This window comes from Pecten maximus, chromosome 1, assembly GCF_902652985.1.
Source record: "Pecten maximus chromosome 1, xPecMax1.1, whole genome shotgun sequence".
Taxonomy (NCBI): Eukaryota; Metazoa; Mollusca; class Bivalvia; order Pectinida; family Pectinidae; genus Pecten; species Pecten maximus.
Genome location: NC_047015.1, coordinates 13,263,391 through 13,290,616, shown reverse-complemented (window position 1 = coordinate 13,290,616; position 27,226 = coordinate 13,263,391). Strand labels below are relative to the sequence as shown.

Here is a 27,226-nt window from a genome sequence, read left to right as displayed (position 1 = left end):
CAGATGTACTTTACTGTTAGCTGTAAGCCTCTTTCATGTACAGATGTACTTTACTGCTAGCTGTAAGCCTCTTTATGAACAGATGTACTTTACTGCTAGCTGTAAGCCTCTTTATGAACAGATGTACTTTACTGTTAGCTGTAAGCCTCTTTATGTACAGATGTACTTTACTGCTAGCTGTAAGCCTCTTTATGTATCAATGTACTTTAAGTATAGATGTACTTTAGGGATAGCTGTAAGCCTTTATACTTACAGATGTGCTTTACAGCTGTAAGCCCCTTTATACAGCTATAGTTATAAGCCCCAGCCCTTGTACACAAATTAATGAAATCATCAGTGATAAACCTCCTTACATAGTAAATTACCATAAAAAATAAGTCCTGCACAATATATTTATCATGTGACAAAATATTTTATTTTTTTTTCATTAACCACCTGTTACAAAAATATCAATAAACTTTTAACAGCAAGTAAATGTAACAATGCATTATTGCGTGAAGCACACTTGATCTTGTTCTACACATGAGGAGTTTCAGATTTTCAGATACTATACATAGATTTGGTTTGACAGTGTAATGTTTGATATATTTTGATCACATATTTGAAGTGTTTTGAAATTGCAGTTAGGAAATTTTTATTTCGGTAATGATTAGGGTAATAAACCTTGAGGAGAAACTTTTTCATATTGAATTGAATTGGAGCATTTACATACAAACATTACACTGCCATAACCACACTGTATCCAAACCTTTCTGTATACATCATACTACATGTTAATTGTATCTTTATATAAAGAGAAAGTGTATCCAGCGAGTGGTGATATATAAACAATCCTCTAGAAATCTTTTATTTTCCAATATCAACTTTAGTAAGTACAATTGATTTGAGAGGTTAACCCCCGATGCTCATCACTTGTACCTAACAGATGTTTCCAAAACTTCCTTGTACCTTACATAAGGATTGATTTCTCAGAGATAACAGACCTGATATAACATCACAGAGTTGGGATGTCCAGACCTGGTATAACATCACAGTGTTGGGATGTCCAGACCTGATATAACATCACAGAGTTGTGATGTCCAGACCTGATATAACATCACAGTGTTGGATTGTCCAGACCTGATATAACATCACAGAGTTGGGATGTCCAGACCTGGTATAACATCACAGTGTTGGGATGTCCAGACCTGATGTAACATCACAGAGTTGGGATGTCCAGACCTGATATAACATCACAGTGTTGGATTGTCCAGACCTGATATAACATCACAGTGTTGGGATGTCCAGACCTGATATAACATCACAGAGTTGGGATTGTCCAGACCTGATGTAACATCACAGTGTTGGGATGTCCAGACCTGGTATAACATCACAGTGTTGGGATGTCCAGACCTGATATAACATCACAGAGTTGTGATGTCCAGACCTGATGTAACATCACAGAGTTGGGATGTCCAGACCTGATATAACATCACAGTGTTGGATTGTCCAGACCTGATATAACATCACAGTGTTGGGATGTCCAGACCTGGTATAACATCACAGTGTTGGGATGTCCAGACCTGATATAACATCACAGAGTTGTGATGTCCAGACCTGATGTAACATCACAGAGTTAGGATGTCCAGACCTGATATAACATCACAGTGTTGGATTGTCCAGACCTGATGTAACATCACAGTGTTGGGATGTCCAGACCTGATATAACATCACAGTGTTGGGATGTCCAGACCTTGTATAACATCACAGTGTTGGGATGTCCAGACCTGATGTAACATCACAGAGTTGGGATGTCCAGACCTGGTATAACATCACAGTGTTGGGATGTCCAGAGACCTGATGTAACATCACAGAGTTGGGATGTCCAGACCTGGTATAACATCACAGAGTTGGGATGTCCAGACCTGATATAACATCACAGAGTTGGGATGTCCAGACCTGATGTAACATCACAGAGTTGGGATGTCCAGACCTGATATAACATCACAGAGTTGGGATGTCCAGACCTGATGTGACATCACAGAGTTGGGATGTCCAGACCTGATATAACATCACAGTGTTGGGATGTCCAGACCTGATGTGACATCACAGAGTTGGGATGTCCAGACCTGATGTAACATCACAGTGTTGGATTGTCCAGACCTGATATAACAGCACAGAGTTAGGATGTCCAGACCTGATGTAACATCACAGTGTTGGGATGTCCAGACCTGATATAACATCACAGTGTTGGGATGTCCAGACCTGATGTAACATCACAGAGTTGGGATGTCCAGACCTGATATAACATCACAGAGTTAGGATGTCCAGACCTGATGTAACATCACAGAGTTGGGATGTCCAGACCTGATATAACATCACAGTGTTGGGATGTCCAGACCTGGTATAACATCACATAGTCAGGATGTTACCTGTATGATGTAGGTCTGAATTGTGACAATACAGCTGTAGTTAACACATGTTTTATTGTTTTTCTTATTTCAATGTTACAACTAAATCATTAAGCTATAAGAGGTGTATTTTCTATGAACATTAAAGATTGTCTTTTGTGTGAAGTGTATATGGGTGATTAAACACTGATTTACATTAATTTATACAGTAAATTTACCTTATAAAGTTCTTTAGATTTGTCATTGTTTCCAGAGGAACCCAAAAACGATAACTAGTAAAATGTCTTATAATACCATCAAGTAAACTGTGATGGAAGACATATTTGAGATATCTGTTATCTAAATAAAATGGATTGCTGTTAAATACATTTACAAGGATAGTATATTTAGGATTGTGTAAGTAAGAGACTGTGTAATGTATTCCGTTGTTTGTCAGTAATATCATATTCTAAAAACGTCAGCATACATACATGTACAAAATAATACGGCAGCACTTTTTCACTAATAATTTCAAAATGTAACCAAAGTGCAGAACACAATAATTATCTAAATAAACCTGTAAACATGAGCATTAAAAAAACACATCAAAAACGTATTTACATCAGAAATCAATTTTATGATTTGGCATTTTGTGGATCATTTCGAGTACATGTTTAACGATTATGTGATTAAAATTTACCTAACCCTGATTGTACTCCAGAAACTTCAAGCAGATATGAGTGGGGTGTATTATCCTTTCAAACCCTTCGGAGTTTGTGTGTGGTTTATGAAGTATGATAACACAGTGTAAATGATTGGTTTGAGGAAACACAAAACTGACATAACTGTATAAGGCAATTTGACCAGATTCCGCAGTATAACTTGTGTGAGTAACATCTAATCTAACAGTTCGTCCACAATAACACACAAAGCTGAGGAACACTATAGGCTTCAGATATGATGAGGATTATTACACAGATGACTTACACAGATACTTACAGCATTAGGATTTATACATGTATCTCAACATTGATACACCATGCTTTGATGTCTGTGCTTGGTGATAAGCCCACCTCTGTGTTAAACAGATTTCCAGGTGAGGGTGATGTATAAAAGTATATATTCTGTTTACGGGTGCCTTTTTGGACTACCCATGGCTATCACTAACATCATTACATCAACAGCAGATTTAACAACTGTTTTCTGTATCTATTCCCCAGCTTGTGATGATAAAAACTTATTGATACATAATTCATACATCATCAGGCAAATCTACCAGGAAAATGATTCAAGTTTTTTATAGGTAGATTATAGTGTTAATTCACTACTTCCATCTCAGAAACAGTGTCATTGTCCTACTGTCACAGAAACAGTGTCAGTGTCCCACTCCTGTCTCATAAATAATAACGTCTTAAGTCGATGGACAGAAGACCATTTTAAGACTGGGGAAATTTTTTTCCTACAACAATTCTCCAATTGATTATTAAGACAGTGTTATAGTCTTTCTTGTGCTCAGAGATATGTTAGCATATTATCAATATATTTCTGCAAAATAACTGTTCCAGTATAAATAGTGGAAGTTCCGCCTACTACATCTTGACTAGTACAAAAATAGGTTTTCTTTCTGAGTTAACTCCCCTGTCACAAGTCATCGGATTTCTGAAAAAGAAAAAAGAAATAATTTGGTTCAGTACAAATTTTTGTGGAACCATATGTTCATAACAAAGGGAAAAAAGTGCTTGATATGTAGGTAAAGGTCAGCATTGGTAATGATCATATTGTAATGATCATATTGTAATGATCATATTGTAATGATCATATTGTAATGATCATATTGTCATGAAGCTACAACCTGATGTTGAGTTTGTAGTCCTATCTACCTTGTGTAAGATGAAGTCCTATCTACCTTGTGTATGATGAAGTCCTACCTACCCTGTGTATGATGAAGTCCTATCTACCCTGTGTATGATGAAGTCCTACCTACCCTGTGTATGATGAAGTCCTATCTACCTTGTGTATGATGAAGTCCTATCTACCCTGTGTATGATGAAGTCCTATCTACACTGTGTTTGATGAAGTCCTGTCTACCCTGTGTATGATGAAGTCCTATCTATCCTGTGTTTGATGAAGTCCTATCTATGATGAAGTCCTATCTACCCTGTGTATGATGAAGTCCTATCTATCCTGTGTTTGATGAAGTCCTATCTATGATGAAGTCCTATCTACCCTGTGTATGATGAAGTCCTATCTATCCTGTGTTTGATGAAGTCCTATCTATGATGAAGTCCTATCTATCCTGTGTATGATGAAGTCCTATCTATCCTGTGTTTAATGAAGTCCTATCTATGATGAAGTCCTATCTACCTTGTGTATGATGAAGTCCTACCTACCTTGTGTATGATGAAGTCCTATCTATCCTTGTGTATGATGAAGTCCTACCTACCCTGTGTATGATGAAGTCCTATCTACCCTGTGTATGATGAAGTCCTATCTATCCTGTGTTTAATGAAGTCCTATCTATGATGAAGTCCTATCTATCCTGTGTATGATGAAGTCCTATCTACCTTGTGTATGATGAAGTCCTATCTACCCTGTGTATGATGAGGTCCTTTCTAACTTGTGTATGATGAAGTTCTATCTATGATGAAGTCCTATCTACCCTGTGTATGATGAGGTCCTTTCTAACTTGTGTATGATCTGGCTCAGACTTTATTGTTAAGTTACACTACAAATTGTATCATTGGTTGTCGGGAGAATATTTTTTGACATCATCAGATCGTTTACTGACCTCTTTATCGGGGGACGATTTCTTGAGTCTTTCTGACAAAGCTGTAATGATAAAATTAGAAAGATTAATAGCAAGAAACCTTAAAATCTTGTTTTCATATTTTGAAAAAGAATTATGAATCAAATTCAAATTTGTATGAAGGCAAATAATGAAGTTATAGAAATCAGGTGACAATATATTATTATTAAAATCAGTGGAAGTTCAGAAGAATAGATCTTGTTCAAGTGCACAATATTTCTAGTTTATACTCAGTCTGTTGATATAATACACCATCATTATAGGAAACATCTTTGAAATAAGTCTGTTATGTAGGCAGTTTGAAGTATGTCAGGTATGTAGACAGTTTGAAATATGTCTGGTATTTAGATAGTTGGAAATATGTCTGGTATGTAGACAGTTTGAAATATGTCTGGTATTTAGACAGTTGGAAAAATATCAGGTATGTAGACAGTTTGAAATATGTCAGGTATGTAGATAGTTGGAAAAATATCAGGTATGTAGAGAGTTTGAAATATGTCAGGTATGTAGATAGTTTGAAATATGTCTGGTATGTAGACAGTTTGAAATATGTCTGGTATGTAGACAGTTTGAAATATGTCTGGTATGTAGACAGTTTGAAATATGTCTGGTATGTAGACAGTTTGAAATATGTCTGGTATTTAGACAGTTGGAAAAATATCAGGTATGTAGAGAGTTGGAAATATGTCAGGTATGTATACAGATACGTTGGAAATATGTCAGGTATGTAAACAGTTTGAAATATGTCTGGTATGTAGATAGTTGGAAATATGAGTTTGAAATATGTCAGGTATGTAGATAGTTGGAAATATGTCTGGTATGTAGATAGTAGGAAAAGTGACTGGTGTGTAGAGAGTATAGGAAAAGTGTCTGGTGTGTAGAGAGTATAGGAAAAGTGTCTGGTGTGTAGAGAGTATAGGACAAGTGTCTGGTGTGTAGAGAGTATAGGACAAGTGTCTGGTGTGTAGAGAGTATAGGACAAGTGTCTGGTGTGTAGAGAGTATAGGACAAGTGTCTGGTGTGTAGAGAGTATAGGAAAAGTGTCTGGTGTGTAGAGAGTATAGGAAAAGTGTCTGGTGTGTAGAGAGTATAGGAAAAGTGTCTGGTGTGTAGAGAGTATAGGAAAAGTGTCTGGTGTGTAGAGAGTATAGGAAAAGTGTCTGGTGTGTAGAGAGTATAGGACAAGTGTCTGGTGTGTAGAGAGTATAGGAAAAGTGTCTGGTGTGTAGAGAGTATAGGAAAAGTGACTGGTGTGTAGAGAGTATAGGAAAAGTGTCTGGTGTGTAGAGAGTATAGGAAAAGTGTCTGGTGTGTAGAGAGTATAGGAAAAGTGTCTGGTGTGTAGAGAGTATAGGACAAGTGTCTGGTGTGTAGAGAGTATAGGAAAAGTGAGAGGTTGACACTATTATGACTACCATCCTCAGATAACTTGTGATGAGGATTAACAGGATAGCTGGTGACTTACCTTTCATTAGTTGGTCGTCCCGGAAAGGCTTAGGACTGGGTTTAGGGCTGGGTTTAGGACTGGGCCTCGGACTTACTTTTATCACCTCATGGGTGCTCTTTGGTCGCTCTGTCCATATATAATACAGATATACTTTATTCATAGTAAATAAATGGTAATTTGCTTGTTTTTACTAATCAGTTGCTATAGCAGCCATCTGTTTGATTTGTGCCCTTTATTCCACATTTTGTCTTGATCACCTTTAGATATCATCTGACAAGAATGCCCCATAGCATTACACTTTATATAGAATACCAGCTGGTTATAATGTAGATTAAGATTGTATGCCTGTTTACTCAGGTATATCAAGTACAGTATACAAAACCTTGGGCAGGATTATTGACATAATGACATTAATATTGACTTGTTTGTAACCATTATGATAATTGGAGCTCATCATATGGTTTTCTCCAGAGAAGGGAGATAACTTGTGTAGGACTGTTAACACTCACCTGTGATTGACGGCTCCTTTTCAGGACTGTGGACTGGTGTTGATCCTGTTGATCTACGTTTAGCAGTGGGGTCAATTTGTAAAAATATATTTCCAGTAGTATCTATATTGGACTGTGACACAGGACTAGAGTCTGAGGAAGGAGTACCATTAGTTTTGTTTACTGTCACAGAATCCTTGGTTTTAACCACTGACTTGTCTATAACAGATTCTAGTAACTTGTGTTTCTCCTCTCGTGTTTTAGAATCATCACTTTCGTTTGTGTTTAGGAACGGACTTGTCTCATCTTTGTCTTCTGTCTTTTCTTCAATCTGTGAAGATATCAATAAATTGTGGTTTGTTATTGTCTATGTTAAGAGTTCCATCAACAAAATAAAATGTAAAAATAGCTCAGATATTTGTTACCTGGGACAAGGTTGTATATTTTTCTCAGTTCTGTCTTTAGTTGTCAAATTCAACATACATGTACAAACAATTACCATGATGTTCTTTGCATTGAGTGTTCAATTGCAGAAAAGGTGACTCCGCACAACAGGGCACACTCTTTCTGTACTTTACAGAACACTCTTTCTGTACTTTACAGAATGTACATTACATATTTACTGATGAATACTAGAGATTGGTACTTTCTTCGGTTCTGTCAACTCTTCTTAATTAAAATTTTTTGATTTAAGGAAACAAATCAGAATCTTAGTTAAAGAACTTTCCTTGAATTGTGTAATGTATTCCTATGGCGAATGTTTAAGCAAGGTTGTTGAAACCTTGACCAGGACCTGCAATTGAGGGGCAAGACTCTTTCATCTAGTTACCATACTAACAGGTTCGGGGGCAGGGCTGTTGTAGCCCTGGCCCTATGTCCCCCTATACTTACCATACTAACAGGTTTGGGGACAGGGCTGTACTGTACTAACAGGTTTGGGGACAGGGCTGTTTATGCCCTGGCCCTATGTCCCCCTATACTTACCAAACTAACAGGTTTGGGGACAGGGCTGTTTAGCCCTGGCTCTACGTCCCCTATACTTACCATACTAACAGGTTTGGGGACAGGGCTGTTTATGCCCTGGCCCTATGTCCCCCTATACTTACCATACTAACAGGTTTGGGGACAGGGCTGTTTGTTGCCCTGGCCCTACGTCCCCCTATACTTACCATACTAACAGGTTTGGAGACAGGGCTGTTTATGCCCTGGCCCTACGTCCCCCTATACTTACCATACTAACAGGTTTGGGGACAGGGCTGTTTATGCCCTGGCCCTACGTCCCCTATACTTACCATACTAACAGGTTTGGAGACAGGGCTGTTTGTTGCCCTGGCCCTACGTCCCCCTATACCTACCATACTAACAGGTTTGGGACAGGGCTGTTTGTTGCCCTGGCCCTACGTCCCCCTATACTTACCATACTAACAGGTTTGGGACAGGACTGTTTGTTGCCCTAGCCCTACGTCCCCCTATACTTACCATACTAACAGGTTCGGGGGCAGGGCTGTTGTAGCCCAGGCCCTATGTCCCCCTATACCTACCATACTAACAGGTTTGGGGACAGGGCTGTTTGTTGCCCTGGCCCTACGTCCCCCTATACTTACCATACTAACAGGTTTGGGGACAGGGCTGTTTGTTGCTCTGGCCCTACGTCCTCCTATAGCCTGTGAAGTTCTGTTCCTTGTCTTTGGTGCTGAAGGTTTTGAAAACTGAAAGGACAGAATAACATTTTGAAAGGCAAAATATTTCATTCTAATTTCTTGAAGTAAAAACATGTAAGCTTCTGTCAAAGTAAGCATTGATTTCAAGGTACATCATCATATGAATACCAAATTGAAACACAGTTTATAGAAAGCTGAAGGATTTTCATAGTACAAATGAATATTTATTTGTTAGCTAGCTTGGCGGCTGTAGTGATTTGAGATAAGTTTTAGTCTGTCTTATCTTTTCAAGTATTGTACAACACTTACCGATTTAAGAACCTCACTCTCACGTTTGATGACAGCGAATTCATCGTCCTCATCTTCACTGGCAATTACCACGTCTGGGTTATCTGGGTACAGCCGACTGAGGACAAAAGATATATATTTATGTAGATATAAAAAGGATGGACTATAACCTGATGTATTCTCTTCTGATTCCTCTCACAGTTTGAAGGATATCAGTTTTATCAACAGACCAATATCTCAACGGCAACAATAATTTTGCTAATGTACCAGAAAGGAATAGATGTAATATAAGTACTAAATAACAGATATATATTGTACCTGTACAGAATAATAGACAATGTAATGTTTTACCTGTACAGAATAATAGACAATGTAATGTTTTACCTGTACAGAATAATAGAGACAATGTAATGTTTTACCTGTACAGAATAATAGACAATGTAATGTTTTACCTGTACAGAATAATAGAGACAATGTAATGTTTTACCTGTACAGAATAATAGAGACAATGTAATGTTTGACCTGTACAGAATAATAAATATGATATATTGTTTTACCTGTACAGAATAAATAATAGATATGCTATAATGTTTTACCTGTACAGAATAATAGATATGATATAATGTTTTACCTGTACAAAATATTAATAGATATGATATCCATGTATTAAGTGAAATAACTCTACAGTCTTTGTCACTCAAGTACATGTAGATATATTTTAATATATACATACTCTTTACTGGGTTTGGGGCTCACTGCGGGTGATTTGGCTGGTTTGGGGCTCACTGTGGGGGATGATTTTATTGAAGATGGTGACTGGCTGATTTTGTCCTGATCAAGTTCCTCACCATCGCTCTCTTCGATGGTCACTTTGGGCTTTGGAGTCCTGCCCTATAGGTCGGAGAAAGATACATGAAATAAAAATAACAGCTATTCAGCAATGTAAGGGAGGGTTTACAGCAATATATGTAAAGGAGTTTACAGTAATACAAAATGTAAGAAGGGGTGGGGGGGGGGGGGGTTACAGCAATATAGAATGTAATGTAAGGGGGGGTTGCAGCTGTACAAAATGCAATGATAGGGTTTACAGCAATAATGATACATGTTGATCATAATTTGATGACAAACATTTCTAAGTGAGACATATTTTCATAGAGAAGTGCCACAATAATGTGCATATAAAATAGGAAATAATGATAAATAAGGAAATAGCAATTAATTGGATTGTTTTAGTAAGTGAGGGAAAGCAGTATGAGTAATAATACTCTGAATGGATATAAATAATAACTGAGTCATCCATCAATGATGTAAGTGTATGATGTCAAGCTCAATTAAACTTGTGTGGATTAATAGTTAAATTCTGTAGATGTGTTGCATGCTCAAATTTGTGTACACTATCAGTTTTATACAGGCACATTGATGAATTGGCACATCCACAATTTATATATAATACAAGATAACCAAACTTTACTTGGGGCAATCCTGATTATTGTTTTGTTTCCAGTGTGGGGAACTAAGACCACCACTATAATATGTACAAGGTCAGCTTGTACATCTGTGTTAAATAGCATATAGTCCGCTCACTCATCAGTCCTAACTATTATATATATCCTGTCAGCTCCCAAGTATGTCCTAACTATTATATATATCCTGTCAGCTCCTTAGTCTGTCCTAACTATATATATATATCAGGTCAGCTCCCAAGTCTGTCCTAACTATTATATATATCCTGTCAGCTCCCAAGTATGTCCTAACTATTATATATATCCTGTCAGCTCACTCATCAGTCCTAACTTTTATATATATCCTGTCAGCTCCCAAGTATGTCCTAACTATATATATATCCTGTCAGCTCCCAAGTCTGTCCTAACTATTATATATATCCTGTCAGCTCCCAAGTCTGTCCTAACTTTTATATATATCCTGTCAGCTCCCAAGTCTGTCCTAACTTTTATATATATCCTGTCAGCTCCCAAGTCTGTCCTAACTATTATATATATCCTGTCAGCTCCCAAGTCTGTCCTAACTATTATATATATCAGGTCAGCTCCCAAGTCTGTCCTAACTATTATATATATCCTATCAGCTCCCAAGTCTGTCCTAACTATTATATATATCCTGTCAGCTCCCAAGTCTGTCCTAACTATTATATATATCCTGTCAGCTCCCAAGTATGTCCTAACTTTTATATATATCCTGTCAGCTCCCAAGTCTGTCCTAACTATTATGTATATCCTGTCAGCTCCCAAGTACATGTATGTCCTAACTATTATATATCCTGTCAGCTCCCAAGTACATGTATGTCCTAACTATTATATATCCTGTCAGCTCCCAAGTACATGTATGTCCTAACTATTATATATATCAGGTCAGCTCCCAAGTCTGTCCTAACTATTAGATATATCCTGTCAGCTCCCAAGTCTGTCCTAACTTTTATATATATCCTGTCAGCTCCCAAGTCTGTCCTAACTATATATATATCCTGTCAGCTCCCAAGTATGTCCTAACTATTATATATATCCTGTCAGCTCCCAAGTCTGTCCTAACTATTATATATATCCTGTCAGCTCCCAAGTCTGTCCTAACTATTATATATATCATGTCAGCTCCCAAGTCTGTCCTAACTATTATATATATCCTGTCAGCTCCCAAGTATGTCCTAACTATTATATATATCCTGTCAGCTCCCAAGTCTGTCCTAACTTATATATATATCATGTCAGCTCCCAAGTATGTCCTAACTATTATATATATCCTGTCAGCTTCCAAGTATGTCCTAACTATATATATATATCCTGTCAGCTCCCAAGTCTGTCCTAACTATTATATATATCCTGTCAGCTCCCAAGTCTGTCCTAACTATTATATATATCCTGTCAGCTCCCAAGTCTGTCCTAACTATTATATATATCCTGTCAGCTCCCAAGTCTGTCCTAACTTTTATATATATCCTGTCAGCTCCTTAGTCTGTCCTAACTTTTATATATATCCTGTCAGCTCCCAAGTCTGTCCTAACTTATATATATATCCTGTCAGCTCCCAAGTCTGTCCTAACTATTTATCTTATATATCCTGTCAGCTCCCAAGTCTGTCCTAACTTTTATATATATCCTGTCAGCTCCCAAGTCTGTCCTAACTATTATATATATCCTGTCAGCTCCCAAGTCTGTCCTAACTATTATTAAGAAAGGTGTTATTCAGATTTTGTCTCTGAGGATAATGAGTAATATATTTCGTTGATATGTAGAAACTTTAAAGTATGTATGTGTGTGTAGTTTATGACTAGCAGCCATGGGAATGTTTGTGGTACATTACAGGGGGCCTAGGTGTACAGGGTAAACGCAGGTGACTTTAAAGGCTGATAGTAAACATTCTATAGACATCAGCACTGAATAAAAATGATCAACACAAAATCTGTTCTATACACACGTAGTAGATAGATTTATCTTTAGATAGGGGAAATTTAAACTGGTAGGTATAACTCAGAAATACACACAGAATATGTTATATAGTCTTACCTTACTAAAGAAGGATCCCATTACACAGTTTTCAACTGTTATATTTTAAGTCCTAAGTTATTTATATATAAAACTAATCCTTCCCGGAACTTCCTGAATTGGCTTGCTCGACACACATGTGACTGTACACAACTGGTAATACCTGACACATCAATCTCCCTCAACCAAGTCAACAGGTACACCCATGTCAAAACAAGGTGACAGGTTACTCGCATCTACTTATAATTCTGTTCTGTTCTGACAGGAATAAACAGAGAAATTTAAATCTGGTATGAATCTCTAGAATATTGATATTATGTAATTACTGCGCTGGTATGTAGACAGAACCACTAGCCTAGTTACCTTGTATCAACCAAGTGATGACAAGTGTTATAGGAATTATCATTGAGTAATTAGACACACATGTCATATAAATGCTATTTGCCTGTCCAATACAGCAACATGTGTTCTAAATTTGTTATGTATACCTGTCAACAATACTATCAGAGAACTCCTTGTTTTCTGATAGAGTTACTCTGGCCCTACTCCAGACATCTTATTGTGTCAGAATGTCTAAAAAGTGGTGTACATATAACTCAAGTTAAAGCTACTGTTTTTCTTAAGCTGTTCAGTAGAATTACCAATAAATATTGTTAGAATTACCAATAAATGTTATTTCTTTGTCCTGTACTGACTTTGAGTCAGAGACTATACTAATTGTCCTGTACTGACTTTGAGTCAGACCATACTTATTGTCATGTACTGACTTTGAGTCAGACTATACTTATTGTCTTGTACTGACTGTGAGTCAGTGACTATACTTATTGTCCAGTACTGACTGTGAGTCAGTGACTATACTTATTGTCCTGTACTGACTTTGAGTCAGAGACTATACTTATTGTCCTGTACTGATTTTGAGTCACACTATACTTATTGTCCTGTACTGACTGTGAGTCAGAGACTATACTTATTGTCCTGTACTGACTTTGAGTCAGAGACTATACTTATTGTCCTGTACTGACTTTGAGTCAGACTATACTTATTGTCCTGTACTGACTTTGAGTCAGTTACTATACTTATTGTCCTGTACTGACTTTGAGTCAGTGACTATACTTATTGTCCTGTACTGACTTTGAGTCAGTGACTATACTTATTGTCCTGTACTGACTTTGAGTCAGACTATACTTATTGTCATGTACTGACTTTGAGTCAGAGACTATACTTATTGTCCTGTACTGAATTTGAGTCAGATTATACTTATTGTCCTGTACTGACTTTGAGTCAGATTATACTTATTGTCCTGTACTGACTTTGAGTCAGATTATACTTATTGTCCTGTACTGACTTTGAGTCAGAGACTATACTTATTGTCCAGTACTGACTTTGAGTCAGAGACTATACTTATTGTCCTGTACTGACTTTGAGTCAGAGGCTATACTTATTGTCCTGTACTGACTTTGAGTCAGAGGCTATACTTATTGTCCAGTACTGACTTTGAGTCAGATTATACTTATTGTCCTGTACTGACTTTGAGTCAGAGACTATACTTATTGTCCTGTACTGACTTTGAGTCAGAGACTATACTTATTGTCCAGTACTGACTTTGAGTCAGAGACTATACTTATTGTCCAGTACTGACTTTGAGTCAGAGACTATACTTATTGTCCTGTACTGACTTTGAGTCAGAGACTATACTTATTGTCCTGTACTGACTTTGAGTCAGAGACTATGTGTTGGCCCCCTGGACTTATTGTCTTGTGCTGACTTTGAGTCCGAGACTATACTTATTGTCCTGTACTGACTTTGAGTCAGAGGCTATATGGTGGCCCCCTAGACTTAACACAAGATAGATACTGTACCTGAATCACATTTTTGGCATGGATATTACCAAGTAACTTATATATAGGTACAGATTACTCCCATGTTTTAGACAGGAATGTGTAGAGTACACCTGTCTGTTATCATAACATAGCTGTGTTGTGGCACAGAAATTACATAACACCAAATATTATCCATTGCCAAGTTTGTCTGTGACATCACTCAAAGTATTTATGTCTTACAAAGCAGTAATAATCATGGCATTAAAATGTTTATGAAGGTAAATAAAACCACATTTCATTTCATGTAGATATTGACCCTCTGTGTATGTGAATATATATTCCACTATGGGTCTGAATCTCTGGGTGTGTTTGTAGATATTCCTCTATGGATCTGACCCTCTGTGTGTATAGATATTCCTGTATGGGTCTGACCCTCTCTGTGTGTGTAGATATTCCTGTATGGGTCTGACCCTCTCTGTGTGTGTAGATATTCCTGTATGGATCTGACCCTCTGTGTGTGTAGATATTCCTGTATGGGTCTGACCCTCTGTGTGTGTGTAGATATTCCGCTATGAACCTGACCCTCTGTGTATATATTCCTGTGAGGGTCTGACCTTGCAGTATATGTATACATATATTTCCTGTGAGGGTCTGACCTTGCAGTATATATGTATATATATTTGTATACATATATTCCTGTGAGGGTCTGACCTTGCAGTATATTTGTATACATATATTCCTGTGAGGGTCTGACCTTGTAGTATATGTATATATATATATTTCCTGTGAGGGTCTGACCCTGCAGTATATGTATATATATATATTTCCTATGAGGGTCTGACCCTGCAGTATATGTATATACATATATTCCTGTGAGGGTTTGACCCCTCAGTACTAGTGTATATGTATATATATATATTTCCTGTGAAGGTCTAACCCTGCAGTATATGTATATATACATATATTCCTGTGAGGGTCTGACCTTGCAGTATATTTGTATACATATATTCCTGTGAGGGTCTGACCTTGCAGTATATGTATACATATATTTCCTGTGAGGGTCTGACCTTGCAGTATATTTGTATACATATATTCCTGTGAGGGTCTGACCTGTGGTGTGTGTACTATATAAAGCCAGTGGGAGTTAGAACTGTCTGGTATTTCTATTCACAGTTCATTAGTCCACTAATGACCACCAACAAGGCTGTGGAGATGATACTACAGACACTTAATCACCCTAGTCTGTACCATTTGGTTATCACCAGATAGACCATGCCACCTGTTCTGTGGGAAAACCTACAGGCACTGCCAACCATTTTGGAGAAAAGTAATTTTCTCCTCGGTCACAGCAGGCCAAATCATTATATAGCAGCAAATAGATTTTCTTGGTCACAACAAGCCACCTGTTTAGTGGGAAAGGCACTGGTACAGCCAACCACTTTGGAGAAAAGTTTGTCTAAGTCACATGTTTGGAGTCATTTTTACTGGTCACAGTAAATGATCTTTTTACTGTCCTGAATAGCCACCATATATGTTGAGGTAAACACCATTATAATATTGGTCTCATCAAGCACTACTACCTCTATGGTAGTCAGACAAATGGATTTTTTCAGCAATCATCGTTAACCGGAGGCAAACCACTAACAACTCCAAGCTTTTCCCTCTAGATATTACAGCTTTTGTTCAAGTCAGGAAATCCTGCATTGAAGGATAATGAATTTCAGCAAGTCAAAATTTTTGTATTTAAACAAAACCAGTCAACTACTACAAACTTATCATATGTAACTATTAAACTGGTTGTCCCACTATTCAGCCAACACTAATCTGCTTAGGGTTAGTGATATGATGAGGTTGTGTTGTCCTGTGTAAGCAGGGTTAGTGATGATGAGGCTATGTTATCCTGTGTAAGCAGGGTTAGTGATGATGAGGTTGTGATGTCTGGTGTAAGCAGGGTTAGTGATGATGAGCTTGTGTTGTCCTGTGTAAGCAGGGTTAGTGATGATGAGGTTGTGATGTCCTGTGTAAGCAGGGTTAGTGATGATGAGGTTGTGTTGTCCTGTGTAAGCAGGGTTAGTGTTGATGAGGTTGTGATGTCCTGTGTAAGCAAGGTTAGTGTTGATGAGGTTGTGATGTCCTGTGTAAGCAGGGTTAGTGATGTTGTGTTGTCATGTGTAAGCAGGGTTAGTGATGATGAGGTTGTGTTGTCCTGTGTAAGCAGGGTTAGTGATGATGAGGTTGTGATGTCCTGTGTAAGCAGGGTTAGTGATGATGAGGCTGTGTTGTCCTGTGTAAGCAGGGTTAGTGATGATGAGGTTGTGATGTCCTGTGTAAGCAGGGTTAGTGATGATGAGGTTGTGATGTCCTGTGTAAGCAGGGTTAGTGATGATGAGACTGTGTTGTGATGTCATGTGTTAGTGATGATGAGGTTGTGATGTCCTGTGTAAGCAGGGTTAGTGATGATGAGGTTGTGATGTCCTGTGTAAGCAGGGTTAGTGATGATGAGGTTGTGATGTCCTGTGTAAGCAAGGTTAGTGTTGATGAGGTTGTGATGTCCTGTGTAAGCAGGGTTAGTGATGATGAGGCTGTGATGTCCTGTGTAAGCAGGGTTAGTGATGATGAGGTTGTGATGTCCTGTGTAAGCAGGGTTAGTGATGATGAGGTTGTGATGTCCGGTGTAAGCAGGGTTAGTGATGATGAGGTTGTGTTGTCATGTGTAAGCAGGGTTAGTGATATGTTAAGGCTGTGTTGTCCTGTGTTAGTGATGATATATTTATTACGTTTATCCAACATTAGCCTCTATGATCTGTTTCCTTCTTTCTGAAGAGCTAATGGATCCCAGAGTAAAGATATGTAGCTTTCAACACAAACTTTGGTATTGGTGTTTTGCCAGCCATTTATCTATTGGTTTTATTGTTTGGTACGTTGATGTGAGAGAGTATACCATATACCCTGACCAACATCAGTGTATGTAAAACATGATTTATCTCCATACTCTACAAACTTTCATGCTACCTTCATTTGAGAAATCAGACTACACACTATCTCTTTGTTATTGGTACACTTTCACTTTGTAATCATTGCAGTTTGACTTTCATTGTTTTTTTTATATGATAGTTCTACTTTCATTTTGAGCTCCTTCCCAAGTGAACTGTGAATTGCTTGTATATTACTCATTCATACACATCTCTATCATCTGCATCATTAGAAGGCTGGCTACATGTATTACTGGTGTGTGATAGACAAAGATTACACTTACTTTGTGGCCTAAATCTGGAGATCATTACAAGATAGAAGGAAATCTATTGATTTGCCTTTTGAAGTACGTTTTTAACCCAACCTTTTTACAAGAAATCAATTTATACTTAATGTTAAAATGTTTTTTCCAATCATACAAATCTGTATTGTGTATATCTGATGGAAATGTCCGATTCAGCAGTTTTTATCTCACAAGCCTACAGAAACATCTGTTCTCTGTTTACCCAGTGTTAACATTTTCCTTTTAAATACTTATATTTTAAACCTTCTAAATAACTGAAGGCCCAGATTCATGTTGTGTCATTATCATGCTGGGATGAAGAGCTACCAAGTGCATTCAAATGGATGATATTTGCTTCTTTCAAGGTCACATGTGTCAACTATGTTAAATGAAACAAATTTTCAACAACTAAGAGGCCAGTAGTCATGATATTGGACCAGTAGAATGTTCAAATAATTGACCTTGACCTGCTTTTACAAAACAGTGCACATTACCGGGTACACAAGAACCACAACTTTAACAGGTACCCGTAACACTTCTCTGTATCTTTCCAGAACAAAGATTGTTAAGGATTTTCTTACTATTTCTTATACCTACCATACCAATTAGAATCCCTTTGTTTTCGAACACCTTGAAGGCATTACTGTCTGGTCGTTTCTTCATCACTTGACCCCTGACCTCATGAGAGGTGGGACTAGCGGGCTTATCCTCGAAGGCCTTGATTCTGTTTCTGACAGACACATCTTTCTCTTCGGATGATTCTCTGTCATGTATCCTACAACAATACAAAATTGACATAGTATTGTTTCCTGTTTCACCCTCCATGACAGAAATTTTGTTTATCTCCTGACTTTATTAAATTCTTAAAAAGTATTAAGTCATATGTCACAATAAATTTCACATCAACATGTCAAACTTATGATTGGGAACGAAGTACAATTATCAGTATAACCAGTTATCTCTTGGTTAGGACATTATAGGTTAGGACATTATAGGTTTGGTTGTCATTGGATTGGACATTATAGGTTTGGTTGTCATTGGATTGGACATTATAGGTTTGGTTGTCATTGGATTGGACATTATAGGTTTGGTTGTCATTGGATTGGACATTATAGGTTTGGTTGTCATTGGATTGGACATTATAAGTTTGGTTGTCATTGGATTGGACATTAGTTTGGTTGTCATTGGATTGGACATTATAGGTTTGGTTGTCATTGGATTGGACATTATAGGTTTGGTTGTCATTGGATTGGACATTACAGGTTTGGTTGTCATTGGATTGGACATTATAGGTTTGGTTGTCATTGGATTGGACATTATAGGTTTGGTTGTCATTGGATTGGACATTATAGGTTTGGTTGTCATTGGATTGGACATTATAGGTTTGGTTGTCATTGGATTGGACATTATAGGTTTGGTTGTCATTGGATTGGACATTACAAGTTTGGTTGTCATTGGATTGGACATTATAGGTTTGGTTGTCATTGGATTGGACATTATAGGTTTGGTTGTCATTGGATTGGACATTATAGGTTTGGTTGGCAATGGATTGGACATTATAGGTTTGGTTGGCAATGGATTGGACATTACAGGTTTGGTTGTCATTGGATTGGACATTATAGGTTTGGTTGTCATTGGATTGGACATTATAGGTTTGGTTGTCATTGGATTGGACATTATAGGTTTGGTTGTCATTGGATTGGACATTATAGGTTTGGTTGTCATTGGATTGGACATTAGTTTGGTTGTCATTGGATTGGACATTACAGGTTTGGTTGTCATTGGATTGGACATTATAGGTTTGGTTGTCATTGGATTGGACATTATAGGTTTGGTTGTCATTGGATTGGACATTATAGGTTTGGTTGTCATTGGATTGGACATTATAGGTTTGGTTGTCATTGGATTGGACATTATAGGTTTGGACATTATTGGGTTGGACAGGACGTTTTGGTTTGGACGTTATTTAGTCTGTTTAGCGTGGACCAGTGTTGTCACTGTTCAAATATCAAACATATTGGAGATAGACATATCGTAGCTACATAAGTTGTATTGTATTCTATTTCAAGTCTTCACACCAGTGTTACAGATATATACTGTACCTGTCGACTAATAGCTTCCTTCCTCTCTTTCAAACCTTAAGATTTTTGTGATTCATCCTATTTTCCTGAGTTTGTATTGTGTGTTGTTTACAGCGCATTAACCAACATACAATACATACTGTATACATCACAGAAAACTCTACTGACAGAACTGCTGGTAGGACTCTGTTCATAGAATTCTACTGAAGGAATTCTACAGAGATACTGTTTTTTTTTTATAGAACTCTATTAAGAGAACTCTACTGATAGAACTCTATTAAGAGAACTCTACTGATAGAACTCTATTAAGAGAACTCTACTGAGAGAACTCTATTAAGAGAACTCTACTGATAGAACTCTATTAAGAGAACTCTACTGATAGAACTCTATTAAGAGAACTCTACTGAGAGAACTCTATTAAGAGATCTCTACTGAGATAATTCTTCTGAGAGAACTCTACTGATAGAACTCTATTAATAGAACTCTACTGATAGAACTCTATTAAGAGAACTCTACTGAGATAATCCTTCTGATAGAACTCTACTGAGATAATTCTACTGATAGAACTCTAGATCTACTAAGAAAACTCTATTGAGAGAACTCTACTGAGAGAACTCTGCTGAAAGAACTCTACTGAGATAATTCTGCTGAGAGAATTACTGGTAAAACTCTACTAGGAGAACTCTGCTGATAGCTACTCTACTAAGAGAACTCTACTGAGAGAATTCTTCAGAGATTTCTGCTGATAGAACTCTGCTGAAAGAACTCTATTGAGAGAACTCTCTACCTATAGAACTCTCTACTGAGAGAACTCTACTGATATAACTCTACTAAGAAAACTCTATTGAGAGAACTCTACTGAGAGAACTCTACTGATACAACTCTCTACAGAGAGAATTCTTGATATTGATGATAGAAACCATAAACAATGTTGATAGTTGTAGATAGTACTTAACAATTATGGACTTTTGATGAGGTAGATGGTTGTAATATAATAGCCTTCTTTCAGGTTCATATAACAACATGGTAACTGAATGGATTCCTTATATCAGATATTACTAGTCATTCAATGTCTGTAGTTTGATGTCTGTGACAGAGGTCAAATAAAAACTGGAAACTGTACATCAAATTCATTGATTGTCTGTAACACCACCTTCATTGTGTCTTTAAAATGTTATTATCAGATCAGTTATTATTGTTGATTGTATTATAATACAGGAAAAGGCAACATACAATTAACTGTATATTAGGCAACACAGTTATAGACAGGTGATAGTAGTATAATGTGTGACTGGTAGATTATAGACAGGTGATAGTAGTATAATGTGTGACTGGTAGATTATAGACAGGTGATAGTAGTATAATGTGTGACTGGTAGATTATAGACAGGTGATAGTAGTATAATGTGTGACTGGTAGATTATAGACAGGTGATAGTAGTATAATGTGTGACTGGTAGATTATAGACAGGTGATAGTAGTATAATGTGTGACTGGTAGATTATAGACAGGTGATAAGCATACCAGTAGTTGAGTTGTGATAAGGTAATAAAGATGTATACATATTAACCTACCTCAATACCACAGGTTCATTTGTGGCATCTAATTGGAGACAAGGTCTGAAAGTAACCATGAGTTAAGTTTTACTGGTTCATTTCTATCTGTACCATCAAATATATGTCTCAGGTATCGAATCATCTCCTGATTAAAAAGCTGCACATGTTATTGTGATATCTATATACCTGTTTATATAGCCAGCTGTTTCTCTGTTAGCTGATGTCTTTCTAACTGGTCATAATTTCTCTGATCTACATATCTAGTTTCTCTGAGCTACATATCATAATTTCTCTGAGCTACATATCATAATTTCTCTGAGCTACATATCTTTGTTTCTCTGAGTTACATATCATAGTTTCTGTGAGCTACATATCATAATTTCTCTGGGCTACATATCATAGTTTCTCTGAGCTACATATCATAGTTTCTCTGAGCTACATATCTTTGTTTCTCTGAGTTACATATCATAGTTTCTCTGAGCGACATATCATAGTTTCTCTGAGCGACATATCATAGTTTCTCTGAGTTACATATCATAGTTTCTCTGAGCGACATATCATAGTTTCTCTGAGTTACATATCATAGTTTCTCTGAGTTACATATCATAGTTTCTCTGAGCGACATATCATAGTTTCTCTGAGTTACATATCATAGTTTCTCTGAGCGACATATCATAGTTTCTCTGAGCGACATATCATAGTTTCTCTGAGCGACATATCATAGTTTCTCTGAGTTACATATCATAGTTTCTCTGAGCGACATATCATAGTTTCTCTGAGCGACATATCATAGTTTCTCTGAGCTACATATCATAGTTTCTCTGAGCTAAACATAGATTATAGTTTCTGGGCCTTTAGCTTCACAGTGAGCTGTAGTTCTGTCCTATTCTCCAAACATCTTAACCTCTCCTTCCCGTTATCCTTCCTGAATTCAGCTTTACCCCTCTTCTTCCCTTTATCATGACCCCTATGTCCTCCCACCCCTATACCCTTTCCCTCCCTTAATCATGCTTCCCACTTCTGCCCCACCCCTTTATCATAACTCCCTTCATTCCCACCCCTATTACCCTTCTCTTCCCTTCATCATGATCCTTTCCCACTTTTCCCCTTACCTCTCTAACCTTTATCGTGACCCCACTTCCAATACTAATTCCAGCTGAATATGTTTTAGATGAGAGGATAGATGAAGAGATTATAAAGATTTATTTTGCCATTAATTTAATACCAGACCTTGAACTGAAAGCAGGAAGCTAGTACTTCTGTAGCAAATCACTGATCTTTATCCACATAAACCCTGGGCACCAAGTACCAAACTAATGCTTGTATGTGGTACCCTCAGGTGAAGATAACTCCAGATATATTAATGTATACATTTAGTTAGAACTAAAAGTCTAGGTTTGAAATGTTTAACCTGTTTAAATAATGTTTAGATATTCATTAGTTGCTGTGATTTGTTTCTTTATTATATCTATTTTCAAATAGAATAGTGTTCATTGTATCAATATTGTGATATTTTCTCATAAAATCTAAATGAAATCTCTAAAGCCCTTTGTGATTGGTGTTATAAAGTCACATAATGTACATGGAACATTCTTGTTGTGAACAATTATAAAATAAGATTAAGTTACTGCATCTATCTGATTCACTTTACTTAGGACTTTCTCATCAAAGGAGAATATGACACAATCTTGATACAGGCAGTAGACAAAGAGACTAACTGGGAAGTCAGACCGTTTGATGTCTGTGTTCATTATGATTAGCTGGCCTATTCCTCTGTGAACTGATGTGTTGTAGTGTACTACTGTAGTATCTCACTATAAATTTGAAGTGAGTGCAGAGTTAGACTGGTTTTGATGGTTATATGTCAGACTGTTTTTCACTGGTGTACAGTTTTTATGTGTAATGCACCTGCAGATATATCACTTCCTACATGTGTATGTGTAGTGTGGAGGCAGGCATATGATCTTTACACATATCCAAGATAACTTAAGAATTTTTATTCTAAATCATTTGGGAATTCGGAAATAGTTCACAAAGCTCAGCAAATCTTCATAAACGCAGTGAGGAAGTATGACAGACATTGGAATTCATATACCACTTCCTGTCAATACGATATAGTACGGCCTACAAAATCACCAGTATATAATATGCAGCATATATAAAACAAACCTAATGAAAAACGATAGGAAAGAGAAGGTCATTTGTAGGGCAAACCAAGTCACTATATTATTTCATTCATTACCTTGGTGTGCTGCAGGTATATAGTAATACAACTGTAAACTGTAATCTATCAGACGTAACTATAGTTGTAGGACAGAGATACGACAAACAGGTAAACTTCAGAGGCTGAAACTCAATACTATGATACCATAGCATGGAACATAGAACATTGTATAGTTATCACCTCCTCCCCTTCATTTCCTACTGAATGTACAAAATCCCCATCCCTTCCCTCTAACCTTTTCCCTTGTCCCTTTCCTTCTAGGTTCCATTCCCTCCTCCAGGTACCGAAGGTCCCATCCTTTTCCCTCTAACCTTGTCCCTTTCCTTCTGGGTCCCATTCCCCCCTCCAGGTACCGAAGGTCCCATCCTTTTCCCTCTAACCTTGTCCCTTTCCTTCTGGGTCCCATTCCCCCCTCCAGGTACTGAAGGTCCCATCCTTTTCCCTCTAACCTTGTCCCTTTCCTTCTGGGTCCCATTCCCCCCTCAAGGTACTGAAGGCCCCATCCCTTTCCCTTTAACCTTTTCCCTCTACCCCTTTTCCTCAAGGCTCTGTATTATTCCCTTCACAATGAACTAAAGGACATATCCCTCATTCCCTTTAACCTTTTCCCTCTGCCCCTTTCCTGCTATGCCCCTTCCTTCCTCAAGGAGCTGAAGGCTCCATCTCTGTCCCCTATCCTTCATCCCCTCTTCCTCTAGGTCCTATCCCATTTCCTCCATGATTTAATGAAGACTCCATCCCTTCACCTAATTTGATAGTTTAAATAATTCTACTTTGTTCATTATTATTGTTGATTTATAATAATTTGCGAAAACTTGTGTAAATTATTCTCTATAAAACCTTTAATATTTGACATGTATATCATGCATATGGATGCTGACCTGATGTTGTAATATGTAGGACACACAATGTTATACACACACTTGTGGTCTATACTTACTCCTCCTTCTGTTTGTCTTCCTCCTCATTGAGAGGTTTAACTTCCTCCACTACGCTCTGTCCTCCTCCCTCGTTATCTACCAATGTCTTTCCATTATCCTCCGATCCCTTGGATTCACTGCTCCGGCGCTTTTTACGACGACAACAACATTGAAATATAGCGACCAACATGGACATACTGACGAGTGCTGTAACAGTACTTATAATGGTCACAACCATCTTCGACATGGACTTGGTGTTACGGTGCTCACGATCACCTACCTCTTGACTCAGTGCCCTAGATTTAGCTAAGTCTAGCTCATCCTCTGATCTTGTCGTCAGTTTCAAACTGTTGTAAAACTTTGAGGAACTTTGTAAAGTTTTAATTTGTGATGGCTCTCTGCTCTGTAAAGTAGCATGAAACAGTGTGTGTTTTGACCGGTGTACAGAATAACTATCCACTTCCTTATCTGTATAAACACCCTGATCAGAATCACTGCCTGGATGACTGGCTGTCTGAGTGGCTGTCAGTTTGTGTAATAATAGTGGTGAGGATTGGGTGTTATCACTGGACTGATCTGCTGGTGAGGAGGGGTGGCCTGAGCTCCCAGGGACCCACACAGCCCCTACACAGATCACAAGGAAACATAAAATAGACACTGTAGCATCCCACATCTTACTCCTCGGATTCCACAACAACTCACACAAACTCTATGGATACATGAATACTGTATACCACATGGCACACAGCAACTCCAATAACATAGATTTATTCCTGGTATTTATAGTCTAATAAATTCCTTAGCAGAAATAGTGTCTTGTGGTTTTGTTTTTGTAAAAAGACATTTATTCCTGATTACAACAGATACAAATGTAGATCCAACGCTTTCCTGTGGTAGAAATAAATCCAATTGGAATCTGAACACTACACAATGATGAGGGTTTTCTATCGAATTAACACCTTAGCCTGCCGATACATCACCGCCAGTGTTCCTACCACTAACATTTTTTGAGTATATTCCAAGGCTTTAGTGGAGGCTGTTGCTACCTGTGGATGAGCAGTGATTTGACAGTGGTGCTGGGGGCTTACATAAACAGGCCTGGGTCAGCAGCATCAGTACAGGATCCATTACACAGCCATACTAATACACTGTTATGTGTATCCATGCTCACCTGAATAGTGCAGGCATGCTAGTTTCAATGCTGCTTTCTTGGCAGTAAAATATTTACACAGAACAATATCTGTTTATTGTAGGATTTCTTTAATCCTGTGTATGCTGTCTGTATTTAATGGTACGGGGTAATTTGGCCTGGTGTGTGGTTCACATGGGTCTGTGTTATAGCTCACTCTGGTGTTGGTCTACTGTGTAGCTCACTCCTGATGATGCACTTTCCTGTTTTTGTACCTTCATCCCAGAGCTATGGAGCTGTGGAAAAATAACATTCATGTGAAACAAAAAATATATTGAATTTTGCAGTCAAAATTAGATGTTACTTCTAGGAAACAAATCCTTTTGTGATTTAATTAGGGTTATTTTATCAGTTACCAAAATTACTTGTTAGTCATTTGCCTGATTGAATCTGTAGACATTAAAACATCCCTATATTAATTCAAAGGAAATATTTTGGATGCTGAATTGTTAACTTTTGGACTCTTTAACCAGCAGAGTACATAACTTCTAGACTAACATCCCCACAAAGCATTAATTTCTGGACTTCTTTCCTAGCAGAGCCCCACAAAAGCATTAATTTCTGGACTTCTTTCCTAGCAGAGTCCCACTGAAATGTTAACTCTGAACTTAGTCCCCAGCAGAGTTTGTAACTTCTTGACTTAAATCCCCACCAGAGACCACCAAAGTGTTAAATTCTAGACATATTCTACCAGAGACTCACCAAAGTGTTAGATTCTAGACATATTCTGCAGGAGAGTCTCACTACGATGCTATCCTCTGGACTTTTTCCCAAGCATCCCTTCGATGAGACATTAAATTCTGGACTAGCCTCGTAAAACTGTTAACTTTTAGACTGTTTCACTTATGCCATAGAAACTTGTGTCAGGTCCTATATCAAAATGAGATTGTAATGACATCATATTGAATAGATTGATTGTTCTGAGATAAATGAATTTTCTCTGACCTGGTGTAAAATATTGATCAGAATTCCCCTTTGCCTGGTTTAACTGTGTTACAATAGGCCTCAGGTTAAATTCTCAAATTTTCCATTTCTTATGATTGACTTTACATCTTTCCATTTTTGGCCATTGATCACCACGTCCTGTCTGATTTAAGTTTTTACTTTAAAATTATTTATTTTCCTTTTGTTAAGGTGATAAATTGGATTTATTGGCATTCTTAAATCTATGATCAAGACAAAGTGACAGGAACAATTTCTCAGTGACTGAGCATTCAATTATTGCTATGGCAACTAAAGGCCTGGCAGTGCTGCACTGATGAATGGCCAGTAAGTCTGCCTGCATGTGATGGCTAACTTGTGTTTTAACAGCTAAACCAACCTGCATTCCATTGATTGTTAAATGGATCTAGTTCAGGTTACCCCAATAAGTCAAAAATAGTAATGCACTCTGCAAAGCAATAAAATAATATAGTGTTGTACGAGATAAAACATCCCGACCGTCAACACCTTGTATTGTATTTATAGACTGGAGTCATGCAGTCCTGGACGACTACGAAGTCATCAGAACATTTAAAACCATCACCTCTCAATCTTTGTCTCCCTGGCTCATCCTCTTGTGTCCCTGGCTCCTTTGACCTTTTGGTGTCTCTGGGTACTATAAATATCCTCTTTGGACTATAAATA

At 37.6% G+C, this 27,226-nt stretch overlaps 2 protein-coding genes across 9 annotated transcripts in view; one reads left to right on the top strand and one right to left on the bottom strand.

Moving 5' to 3' along the window:
* LOC117325483 (set1/Ash2 histone methyltransferase complex subunit ASH2-like) overlaps positions 1-27,226 on the top strand; it is a 75,567-nt gene that overhangs the window by 15,870 nt on the left and 32,471 nt on the right. The window lies entirely within an intron of this gene.
* Positions 393-27,226, bottom strand: LOC117325459 (uncharacterized protein DDB_G0284459-like). 8 transcript variants are annotated; one of them, XR_004532266.1, is made up of 12 exons: positions 27,126-27,226; positions 24,432-25,836; positions 21,286-21,330; positions 18,230-18,407; positions 9,793-9,950; positions 9,081-9,177; positions 8,715-8,819; positions 7,132-7,441; positions 6,641-6,748; positions 5,158-5,198; positions 1,120-4,028; positions 393-1,017 (listed from the first exon to the last, which is right to left on the bottom strand). XR_004532266.1 is itself a non-coding variant. In XM_033881678.1 (11 exons), the coding sequence occupies exons 2-11, from the start codon at positions 25,082-25,084 to the stop codon at positions 4,011-4,013; spliced, it is 1,713 nt and encodes a 570-aa protein (XP_033737569.1). In that variant the 5' UTR covers positions 25,085-25,836; positions 27,126-27,226; the 3' UTR covers positions 393-4,010. The 8 variants fall into 8 exon arrangements, 2 of the variants coding, with proteins under 2 accessions (XP_033737569.1, XP_033737596.1); XR_004532267.1 differs by having other exon boundaries at positions 393-983; XR_004532268.1 differs by having other exon boundaries at positions 393-983; positions 1,393-4,028.

Excerpts from the sequence above, each read along its gene's own strand:
- LOC117325459 (XM_033881678.1), bottom strand. The coding sequence starts at position 25,084 with ATGTGGGATGCTACAGTGTCTATTTTATGTTTCCTTGTGATCTGTGTA. Across the intron at positions 21,331-24,431 it reads GAAGACAAACAGAAGGAGGA|ACCTTGTCTCCAATTAGATG; the intron begins GTAAGTATAGAC and ends GGTTACTTTCAG. Across the intron at positions 9,178-9,792 it reads AGCCCCAAACCCAGTAAAGA|TCGGCTGTACCCAGATAACC; the intron begins GTATGTATATAT and ends TTTTGTCCTCAG.